General features: G+C 43.6%; 1 protein-coding gene across 1 annotated transcript in view; it reads right to left on the bottom strand.

Moving 5' to 3' along the window:
* The window catches only part of CDH13 (cadherin 13), an 813,406-nt gene that overhangs the window by 296,034 nt on the left and 504,830 nt on the right, over positions 1 to 12,542 (bottom strand). The window contains exon 5 of the mRNA XM_014536715.1: positions 1,794 to 1,946. Within this exon, the coding sequence (XP_014392201.1) occupies positions 1,794 to 1,946 (153 nt within the window). The remainder of the gene's footprint in view (positions 1 to 1,793; positions 1,947 to 12,542) is intronic.

The following is a 12,542-nucleotide window of genomic DNA, read 5'->3' on the forward strand; positions in this document are numbered from 1 at the left end:
CAGCAGCTGGACACCAGAACTGCCAGGTCACCTCTGGGTACTCTCAAGGCCAGTGAACTGGGAATCCTGAGGATACCAATATTTAGTTGCTATAACAACAAGATTTCCCTGAGGTGTACACTAGGACACACTGACCACCCTTTGGAGGTCTGTGACAGATGAACCCCTACAGACACTGGCAGCATCTGCCCTTTGGCAAAGGCTTTGAGAGGGAGATCTGGGAGGTACCCTCCTCCTCCCTGGACCTGGGACCCTCGAGCACATAGCTGGGCATGAGGTCTGCTGGAGGATGGGGCTCCACAAACGCCCTTCATGCCACCATATTTGCCCAGAACTTTAATGCCTCCAATGCCTTCACACTAACTTCTCACTGAAACTCACAGCATCCGGTTTAATAGGTAGGCACGTGATATTTGTACTTTATGGCTGGGATCCTGAGGACCAGTGCTTACACAGCCTCCTCAAGGTCAACAGCTCATGGTGACAGAGCAGGCTAGACACAGGATACCTGCTTCCCAGACATAACACTGGGCTTCCCAATGCAATGTCTCAGCACCCCACGTCTGCAGAGAAGGGAGAATACGGATTTTCTGTTGATGGGCGTTGAGATGCTCTATCTGTTGTTTTGGACAAGAAAACCAGAGATGCAAAATATGGTGCTAGTAACTGGCCACCACCTCCTGACCCCTAACCCGGGAAATGTGCGTGATGGGCAATGGAGACCAAACGCAAATGTTGGCTGGGCCTCGCTTCCACTGCGCCTGCTTTCTGCTCAGCGCTGTGTCCATGGAAGGCTGTTCCTGAAAAACGCCGGGAATTCTATCTCATTGCTCAGAGAACGAGCTTCCTACTCTCAGAGGCTTGGGTCCATAACAGGCTATGAGCACAGACTGTTCTGGGGTGTGGTGGAGAAGGGGTGGCATTGACCTCCAGCCTGTATGAGATGCACCCCAATATCTGGGTGCAACCATGTTGGTCTCTGTGTCCTGAGTGGGTATCAACTTCTGAATGCGTATCCTTTCACCGATAGCTTTTTATTCTCTCTATAAAAGTAATTTAAGTACATTATAGAAAAAATAGAAAACTGAAAGGGAAAATCAGTAACACCCAAAGGCAATCATCAACACTTCAATTTTTCTTGCGTCACGCGGCTTCACAAATGCACACCCGCCATGGTTGGTACCGGTACAAATACTTGATCTGTAATGAGGATGCCTTATGTGTTTGTGTGCCTGTATCCATTCGATGTCTTGAATCTCTCCCATATAAGTAAAACTTCTTCAAAAATATTTAAAAATGGTTGTATACAAATTCCTTGAAAAATTGTGCCTAATTTAACTACCCTATTGTTAAATATTTAGCCCTTGATTCCATGTAAGGATCATGCCGGGCTATAACATCAGTGTGTAAAGATCTAACTAAATTTCTCCTGATTTCCTTAGGATGGATTCCTAGAAGTTAAATGATCAGGTCCAGGGGTTTGTACCTTTTACTGCTCAAGAAAGCCAAAGCTGCACTAAGAGTTCTGACCTCCCCTGAGGTCCCCCCATGAACCCTCTTCTTGCTTTCCAGTGCCCCAAATCTCACGCAGGACTGGGGGCTCCATTGATGTAAGATAGGGGCTCCCACTGTTGCCCTGTTGGGGTGCAACACTACTCAGATGCCACAGAAACACACTTAAAGTCACACAGCCCTGGCCTGGTGAAGCCCAGGAATAATGAGCTCAGCGGGAAGCAAACGATCATTGACAACCACTGCTCTTCGTGCAGGATGGGCACTTGAGGGGTACTCACCTGATAAGTAGCAATCGCTTCTCTGTCCAAGGTCCGTGTCACAGAGACACTGCCCGTGTTCTCATTGATTCTGAAAATCCCTTTAGGCTCTTGATCCACTCCCTTTCCAGTGAGCCGGAACTTGGACCCTTCCGGTCTGTCACTATCGACTACCTGGTCAGGGAGACAGAGTGACATTTAAGACTCTGGCACAGAGAGAGCACATTACAAACACACCTCAGTGACCCAGCCACTAATCACAGGTGCAACACAGAGGTGCCTGGTGAACAACGGAGTAAAGCAGCATCACCAAAAATAGCATCACTGCTTAACACTTCCCATCCTGACATGCAAATCTTTGCCGTGACACAGAGTGATGGATCTAGGAGGGAAATAACTCCAGCAAGTTCAAGGCTGGACATTTATATTATTTTTAACTCCCAAGAAACATTTCTTTTTTTTTTTCTGCAAGCAAGACCAAATAGGTGATGGGAAAAACAACGACAAGAGACGACATTTGTCCGACAACACTGTCCTGGGCAGGCAAAGATCGAGGTGCTAGGTATTTGCATATGTCTTTACCTGCCCCATTGGTTCTACCAGATACTAGGCATAGTGCTGAGCAAGCATTTTACACACATTTTAAAAAACCTCACAACAATGCTGGGGTCAGGGACATTATTATTCGCACTTAATGGATGGAACCACAGAGACACAGAAATTAAATAAGCTGGCCATGGTTATGGCTATCCTATCTAATAAAAGAGTAATATGCAAACTGACCATCACTCCAACACACAAGGTGGCCAGCAGGGGAGGGCAGTTGTGGACGATCAGGCCAGCACAGGAGGGCAGTTGGGAGGGACCAGGCCTGCAAGGGAGGGCAGTTTGGGGGGACCAGGCTGGCAGGGGAGGGCAGTTAGGGGAAATCAGGCCAGCAGGGGAGCAGTTTGGCATCGATCAGGCTGGCAGGGGAGTGGTTAGGGGGTGATCCGGCTGGCAGGCAGAAGCTGTTAGGGGCAATCAGGCAGGCAGGTGAGTGGTTGGGAGTCAGCAGTCCTAAACTGGCAGTCACACATCCCTCAAGGGGTCCCAGATTGGAGAGGGTGCAGGCTGGGCTGAGGGACACTCCCCCCACCACCACCCTGTGCACAAATTTCGTGCACCAGGCCTCTAGTTAGAGATAAAGGTGGGATTCAGAACCCGGTCTCCATGTCTCTAGAAACAATGCTATGAAACACTGTCATCTCTGAACTTATTTTAAGATACTTCCCTACAGGTTGTTAGCCTGGCTTTGACACTTGAAGAATAAATTCAGAAGATAAAGATGGAAGAAGGTATTTCCAGGTGGAGAGAACAGGACAGATAGAGCAGCAGGCAGGTGAGAGAGAGGCTAGAAAATCTCAGAAACTATGTCACTACATAGTGTGGTTTGAGTAGAGGTGAGGTTGAGAGGTAATTAGGAACCAAATTATATTTTGTTTTCTTTATGGCATTTGAAGGTGCCCAACTAAAGAGAAATTATTATTTGCAAAAATAAGTTCTAGAGTTTTCCCAAGTATTCATCTCTGTTTCATGTCACTTTGTCATCAATATCTGCAACTATAACAATAATTTAAGTCAGGAGAACAATAGACATTTGGAACATATAAAAGAAAGCTTGATGCTGATCCAGGTGCAATCAATTTACAAATGAACAGGCACCTATTGGAACTTAGTCAACTGTGCCTGGAGGGTTTGGGTGAAATCTGCCTGAAATGTGCCTTATATGGAATTAGCCTCCCTCCCACCAGGCCAGTTCTGTGGCCACCAAGCCTGCAATTCCACTGGGTGGCACGAGGTGGCAGTGGTGCCTAAGGCAGTGGGACACTCATGGCAAAGTTCCTCTGCCATGATAGTTGAGTAAGAGCATGACCCAGTTCTATCTATATGGCAATGGGGTGTTTTCCTGATTTAAAGTATTCTTTATTAAAATACACTGGGAGTTTTGATCTAACGCCAATGACCTCTGTTTGCATTTTAAGAAAGCAGAAAATATCTGAACCAAGATTAAAAGTAAAGCATGATGGAAATAATTCTGATGAAAAGAATTATATCAGTCATTGCTTGGCTTGATTTAATCCAGCTGACATTCTCCCCCCAACCCACTCCCTGCTGCTTAGACGCTCCATGGGGTCAACAGTCACACCATATTGGGCTCACCACTGGATCTCAGGGCCTGGCTCAGTGCCTGGACTATAGCAGGAACCAAGGCCAACATCTGTTTAATGAAGAACACCACTGTTCAGACAAACATATGTCCCAGTCCTAGGATCCACCGTGTGCCCTTGGACATCAAACTTTGTCTTTTGATTTCCTCATCTTATTCCCTGGGTTGATGGGGATTTAATGGGATAGTGTGTGCAAAGTACAGATCTAAGCATGTGGAAGGGGCTCTATAAATAGTAGCCAATGACTGCAATACTGATAGTAACAATCATAAAATTATGCCAGTGTTAGTAATGGGTAAGATCACACCTCTAGGCATAAAAAGCATCTTAGCCATAATATTTTATGAAAATCCCTAAGGGAACAAATTTCCTCTTCACAAACCTCTCTGACTTGAAAAAAAGAAGGAGCAGCTGAGCAAACACACTCTTCTTTGTCACTCCATATTTACTGTCGCTCCCCTCCCTGTCTTACCACTCAGCCCAAATGTGGTTAAAACCTTTGCCTCTTGCTCTCCTAAGCACACCCGGGAGGCCGGTCCTCTCCAAAAGGCCGCATTGCCCAGGACAACCTAATGGGAAGTAAACAAGGGACACCTGCAAGCTCTGGAGCTGCCCTGCTTCCCAAGAATGGACCCCTGGCTCCACGTATCCACTAGGCATGGCCCATGGTGAGCTCCTGCTAGGGGCAGCCTGCTGACTCTATTCTACTTTCCTGACCCTTCCCTGCTCTGCAAAGGTTGGAGGACAGCATCCCACACCTTTTAATAGAAATAAGGTGGTAGATGGTCCTGAAAGCTCTCTTGGGGCAAATATTGCCGCCCTCCCATTTCTCCACCTGCCACTCAGCACAGAGCTGAGTTGTCCACTCAGAAATTCTCTCGGGGCAGCTTTTCTCCTGCTTTCAGGTCCGGGTTATTTCCTTGCTCACAGAGGGCTTGGCCCACTTGACCTTCTAGAAGTAGGGTCTTGCAGAGAGGATTTTGTTTAATAAGCACTGGCTGCTTGATTTAAATGACGTATTCCCCGGGAAAGGAGCAAGTCCCCACTGTAAGCACCTCTGCTAGGCACTATGCATCTTCTCTCTCAAAAATTTTGTTTTTAAAGGTTTGGATTTTAACACATCTGTTGAACCACCTGGTCCTCAGAGCTGTGTCCACAGCCACACCAGGTACAGTGCCCAGACTGGGCCGTAAGTGTCCCCCAGCACAGGGAAGTGAGGGCCCCATTCTCCCTAGAAAAATGCCTCAGATGTGCTTCCCTAGACCAGCATGGGCATCAACTGGGAACTTGACAGAAATGCAGATTCTCAGGCTCTGCCCAGACCTAAATCAGAACCCCAGGGGCAGGGCCTGGCAATGTACGTTGAACCAGCCTTCTGGGCGATTCTGAGGCACACCCAAGTCTGAGGACCACTGATTTAGACAGATTTTATCACTATCCACACTCATAACTGCTGATTTCCACTGCTACCATTTGGATCCTTCTGCTGAAAAAAGGCTCAGTCTGTTTGCTATCATCTTCCTAGACCTACTTTAAACATCTAACACTAGTAGCAATTCTTTTAAAAACCTGTTTTCTAGAACACCAGCAAAGCGGAGCTGGTACTTCTCCAAGTCCAACATCTCTACATGTCAAAGGCATCCCAGGAATGGAAGGAACCTTGGAGAAGAAAGCATGGGAGAGGGCGTCACTCCTCAGGGAGAAGATTCTGGAATCACCCCCCCATCTCTCCGGCTTCCTGGTTCCTAGGTGGGGCTTGAGAGGGACCCCAGCCCACTTCAGCTCACTTAGCTGGGAGATAGGAGGTATGCAGTGGCCACAAACCCAAAGAGGTGCTTAGCCACACATGGACGCTATGCCATGCAAGTCAAGTGGGTTTCCAGACAATCCTTATTACATTATGATAAACTCCTGAGAACTGTCCAGGTGCTACTCACAGCTATGCCCCAGGGCTGTGGTCCTTTTGTTATTGTTGAATGTGACAAAATGTAAGAGATCCAGTGCACTGCTGGCCAGAATGAATCCTATAGCTGCTGTTAACACCCATTATACCACCTAGCAGGGCTCCACAATTAGCTGGGCTTTCCTATTATTCTTTGTAATTCAACATTTCTTTTCACAGTGGGATTTTTTCCCTTTATCCTCTGAGTTGGAATGAAAAAAATAGCTAATAATGAGAAAAAACTTGGAGCATGGGCACGTAAATAGCACACAGGAGTCTTGCTGCATACCTGGGTAAAGTGACTCCCAGATACCCTTGGGGAGGCCAGCAGACCAGCTGTGTCCATGGCATGGCCCAGCTGGGACCAGAGTCCTGTGCACTGAGCGAGGAGTGCGAAGTACTGAGGCCTGGATCAGTAGCTGTGTGATTTGAGTTTCAAAGGACATTCTCGCTGCATACTTCTTATAGAATGCGGTGTATTATGGACAAAGCCAAGGCCCCCTTGAGTCTCCTCATTAAGTCCTCATTAAGTCCTATTCCCAGCTGCAAGTAACCACTGATACCAGGTTATAGATGTTGTTAAGGTATTCTATGAATTTACATATATACATATGTACTCATAGAATATATAGCAATTTTAAATATTTTCACATAAATAGGATCATTCTGTATAAATTATTCTATAACTAGAGGCCTGGTGCACGAGATTCATGCACTGGGGCGGGGGGCCCTCAGTCAGACATCCCTCTTGCAGTCTGGGGCTCTTGCAGTCTGGAACCCCTCGCTCCTTACCATCTGCCTGCCTGAAATGGAGGCAGGAGAGGCTCCTGCCACCACTGCTGGGCTCGCCAGCCGTGAGCCCGGCTTCTGGCTGAGTGGTGCTGCCCCTGTGGGAGCACACTGACCACCAGGGATCAGCTCCTATGTTGATCGTCTGCCCCCTGGTGGTCAGTGTGCATCATAGCGACTGGTCGTTCCACTGTTTGGTTGATTTGCATATTATGCTTTTATTATATAGGGTATTTTTCTATTCAATGTGTTTGATATATTTATATATCCATCCCAATTTTGGGGGAAATAATTTTACATTTATAGAAACATTGCCGAAGTAGTAGAGTATTTACATATGTCTTTCCCATATACCTTAATCCAATTTTCCCTGATGTTAACATATTACATAACCATGGAATATTGGTCACAGCTGAAAATTTAACATGGATACATGACTATTAACCAACCTCCAGATTTTACGTATTCAAATTTTACCAGTTTTTCCATTTCTATCCTTTTTCTGATCCAAAATCCAATCCAGAACCTCACATTGCCTTTAGTCAGTGTGGGTTTTAATCGTCTATTTTGATGCCCCTGTGTGGGTTCAGACTTTTCTGTAACTGTACTGACATGAGTTATTTTTCCCTCTGGAAAACACATTTAATACATCAAAATGCCATGGTCACTAGGTTCTATGAGTCACAGCCCCACCCTCTGCAATCTCCAGTTTCTGTGCCTTAACTAAGATTTCCACTAGAGATTTTTGACTGTTTTGTTCTCTGTGCTTAAAACAGTGCATTGAACACAGTAAGATTTCAATAAATATTTGCTTACTGAATAAGTCCGTAAATGTTATAATAGTCTCCTAATTGGCCTCCATGTTTTTGATGTCTCTCGTTTCCCCTCCTTTCCTATTTATGGTTAATCTGAAATGTAGCTCAGATCTGAGACAGTCCCCAGGTTAAATATTTCAAGGGCTTCCAGGGTGAAGTCCCAGGGTCCCCCTTTGCTGGGTCTCCCCCTGCTTCTTCAACTCCAACTTTTTGCCACAACCCAGCATAGACCTTCAGAACTTTGCCCACTTTCTCTGGACCTTTGTCTCTGGTCTCCCCTCCTCCTGTCTGTTGGAGACCCCTGCTTGTCTTCCTGGACTCAGCACAGAGATTACGCACTCACTGGAGCTCCTCCTGACCCCCTGGGCCCCGCTCTGGGGAGACCAAACTCCATTCTCTGGGCTTACCCCTGCTCATCAGCGAGGTCTATTAGAGCACAGAGAGCAGGTGGCTCTTTCTGGGTGGTGGTAATTGTCCCTTGGGCTATTTATTTCTTATTCCCATTAACATTTTCTGTGTTGGAAATATAGAAGCTTTTAGTGAAGTTGTTCAACTTTATTTGCATATTTTTATGTGATCATAAAATGCTCATAAATTCACAAATTAAAATGAAAAATAAGGTCTTTCTTTTCTTTTCTTTTTTAATGTGGTCACCTTACCTAAGCAACATTAGTACCTTTTCATTTCTCCTTTTCCAAATTCCCAAAGTTAAGTTCCCAGGCAGCGATAATGCCCAGGAATTGGGATGGGGCTTAGAATCATTTCTGTCCTTGGAATCTGCAAAGTCCTGAGTGTGAAGACCCTCTCAGGAGACACTGTGCTTGCTATGCAAAGCAGCTCCAACACAGACACCTGGCACTTCTTCCCTGTCACATCCAACTAAATGGATGCCTCTAATCCTCCCCTATTTAGAAAATCAGGAGACTTGTTTTCAAAGGATAGAAGACTGTGCGATAGAAGACTATTGATGTATATGATAAAAAGAATGAAAAACAATAATTAGATCTCACCCTCAAAATTACCAAAAGGAAATGATCACATGTGAACAGCATGGGTCTTTGGGGTGTGGCGGTAGGGGTGATATGTTTTCCCTTCACCCTTAGCATATATGTGGTTTCATAAAATGAGTCTATCTTCCTTACTTATACAGTAAAAAAATAACTTTTTAAAAATATATTTTATTGATTTTTTATAGAGAGGAAGGGAGAGAGATAGAGAGCTAGAAACATTGATGAGAGAGAAACATCGATCAGCTGCCTCCTGCACATCTCCCACTGGGGATGTGCCCGCAACCCAGGTACATGCCCTTGACCGGAATCGAACCTGGGACCCTTCAGTTCACAGGCTGACGCTCTATCCACTGAGCCAAACCGGTTTTGGCAAAAATAACTTTTTAAAATGTGTAAGGGGAATGATTGAGTTTGATGGATATACTAATTTAGAAAATGTTTTCTACTGTTAAATAGGGAACAAACCCCACTTATTGCCATCACCTATAGTTATTAGAAGGTATTTTCTTTATCATTAGATTGGTTCTCTAAGATGATCTATCAGCATCCATTCATTCTTGGATGTGACTTAGTCCTTGAGATGCCTTGAACTTGAAAACATTTAGCCATTCAGCAGTTTGGGCAGCTGTTAGACCCAAACCCTTCTCTAACCTTTATGCTGGCCAAAATACTTTCAACCACTAGGTCATGAATTAACAAAGGGAACTAAGGAAAATTCAGCGCCAGCAGTCCCAATACCCTACTGTAGATACCCTGACCCAGTGCTCACTGTATAGACCACTGGTTTTCAGACTAACCAGGGTTGGCTATGTTCACCGCCCAATTAAAATGGTTTCCATTGTTCCCTGGAGGTCACTAAAGTCCAGAGCAGGATGGTGCACTTGGGAAAGAAAATCAAATCCAGTCATGCAAGATGAGGGCACATCTGAATCCACTATCCTTATCCTTCATCTATTAGCATTTTCACTGCACCAGTTTGCTTTTCTTTTTTTTATATCAGACATTTAAGGTTATGCCTAAGCATATTTTAAACTGAGTTCCATAGGATTCAATGTTAATTGTTGGGTTTGGGGATTTTTGTATTATTTTCTGATAGTTTATAATTTTGAGTATTTTCTCTAGGCTATAGGATTTCTCTTTATGCAAGTATTTCTTAATTTCTAAGTATTTACAATGTTTTAATTGTTTATTTCCAATTTATCATATAATAATGTGACTTATGAAATTTCTACTGTTGAGTTTTAAGAAAAATTTTATTAGTAGCCAGTGCAATATCAATTTTACTAAATGATCCATTGATACATAGAAAGAGTAGATATTCCGCAGCATTATTCACAATAGCCAAAAGGTGTAAGCAACCCAAGTGTCCAAAGATAGATGAATGGATAAATAAAATGTGGTCTATCGATATAATGGAATATTATTCAGCCTTAAAAGTGATAGATAATCTGATGTTACAGTATGAATTAACCTTCAAGATGTTATGCTAAGTGAAATAAGCCAGTCACATATAATTCCACATATTTAAATGTAATTGGCATGACGCTGTTCCTATGGTAGGAGCTTACTAGTACTTTATGTTTGTTAATGATATATACCAAAATGATACCACTATTCACTCCGTTTCTCTCCCATGACTTTTAATGCAATGTTTCCTTCATGAATGCAATTTCCTCTAACAGATGGTCTCTTTCCACTTTCTTTTCTTCCATTCAAAATATTTACTGACCATTTATGAGTTCTAGAGTACTTTGAACCCTCAACAGCTCACTGTTCAATGCACTCTGTGAAGTCTGCATTATGTAACATAAAAGAGGTGCTGAAAGATGTCACAGCAGATCAGAGGAAGAGGAAGCCATCTTTGGGTCATTCAGTCATTGTGCTTTACTTGTCTGGGCCCGAGGTCCACTCATTTCCCATCAGTATCACACTTCTGTATCCCTTTATTGCCCAAGAGTGACTGGGGATCCTCATGTGTCACTTCCTGAATTTCTGGTTTCTTAATGCAGGCTGTGACTTTAATTGTCCTGTTAACTGGGTCCCTTGACTTGGCCTCTTGTTGTTTTACAAAAAAATCAAGGTGGTCCCTGAAATCTCTAGTGAAAATGCTAGATCTTCTATATATGCTGTTTCTTCTATTTATGAATTAGACTTTGGTAGCAGGGTGTAGTCACTGAGGCTTCCCTAATTATTCTGGCTCCTCTCCTTATGGGCAGAACTATACTTTCCTGGCCATTTGAAGTTTGTTGTGGACACAAGATTTGCTTTAGCCAATGAAGTGTAAAAGTGACATGTGTCACTATGGCCAATTCTGATCAAAAGCTTTAAGAGCTATGATGTGCTTAGCCAGGTTCTTTTTTGCTTTCTTCATGGTGACCGGCTATGTTTCAAATAGTGGTGACTTCCTCAACCTAAAGCCCAAAGAAAGAATGGTTATGAAGAGCAGAGCCTTCACTTACCCTCAAAGGGCATGGAGCTTAATTTAACCTTGTAAGTTTGAAAAATTGAAATTAGGAGTTGCTTATCATACAGCAGAACCTAACTATCCTGACGAATGCATGGAGTGCTTAGGTGAACAGGGACTGCAGCTCAGAACTCACAAACAATGTGGACTTACTGAAAGTCATGCTGCCTCTCTGAGCTTCATTCCCTTCCTCTGCAAAATAAGGGAAATAATTCCTATCCCAAAAGATAAATGATCCGGGAGATATTAAATGCTCAAGAACATACATATGCTCAATAATGTCAGGCAATTGTTCTTGTTATGAGTATTAAATAGTAATCATGGTAATGATAATGGCACTGATGATGAAAAAGGCTACCATTTATTCAAGACTAATTCCCTACTCTACACAATTTTCAGAATTTTACATACCTTAGTTCATTTAATTCTTATAATAACTCTGTGGGGGTAGGTTCTGATATTAATCTCCACTTTACAGAGAAAGAAACTGAGTCCCACAAACCTTGCCAAAGTCATGTAGATAATGACTTTGGATTTGAACCCAAGTATCCAGAGCCCAAGACTCCATTCTATATGGCCAACTAATTGACATGTGCTGGGTTGAGTAGGAGCATCCCAGGAGTAGAATCAACAAGGCATCAAAACCTAGCCCTGCAGAAAGTGCTCTCAACCCCAGGAAGACTGCAGACAAGATGTTCATCTCAGGCCTGTGCCAGCAGTAGAGCCAAAATTAGGGCCTTCCACGTCACAACCCCCAGATTTCTATGTATCCAATGGGCCACCACTTGCTCTGTACATTACATTTTTGGCAGGAATATCTCTACCTTCTCACACCCCCTAAGCACTGTCATAATAATGGTATAAATTGGAGGTTTCCACATGCATTCTGACATCTGAAAAGATAATAAATTAATCACACCCTTGGGCACTGTTGAAACACACATACTTAATCTCTTACTAACTTGCCAAACTTTCCTTCCTTGCTGTTGCTCCGCTCCTCTCCCTTCCATCAGTTCAGATTTTTATGGTTCCCAAAGAAATATTAAACCAAATATTTATGCACTCATCTCAACCACAGTTCAGAGAAAGCAATGTAACGAAATCAACATTATGAACCTGGAGCTATTCCCATTTGGAAGTAATAAACACAAACAATTGAACAATTTCTCCCTGGAAATGCATGTTGGCTGCCCTTTACTGAGAGAGTTTCAATGCTTAATCTTATTATTCTTATAATTCAGGACAAATTTTAATGTTAAATGCTTGGAAACACAAGCAGTGTTAAACATAAATAAAATTTCAATCATTTCCAATGGAAAGCCTGACATTCTCTCCTGCCTTGCATGTGCCTCAGTTAGAAGGGCCTGTGTGTGGCTTTGAAGTTCAGCATCCCCCTAAGCAGCTGCTATCTCCCACAATCAGATCACTCCTCATTAAAACCTTTCAGGGCTGCCCATGCCCCACACTTTCAGAAAAAATTCAGGCTTCCCTAGTAATTCAGGCTCCCTATAGTTTGTTCCCTGCCTCTGTCTTCAGCCTC

Source organism: Myotis brandtii, unplaced genomic scaffold, assembly GCF_000412655.1.
Source record: "Myotis brandtii unplaced genomic scaffold, ASM41265v1 scaffold165, whole genome shotgun sequence".
NCBI lineage: Eukaryota > Metazoa > Chordata > Mammalia > Chiroptera > Vespertilionidae > Myotis > Myotis brandtii.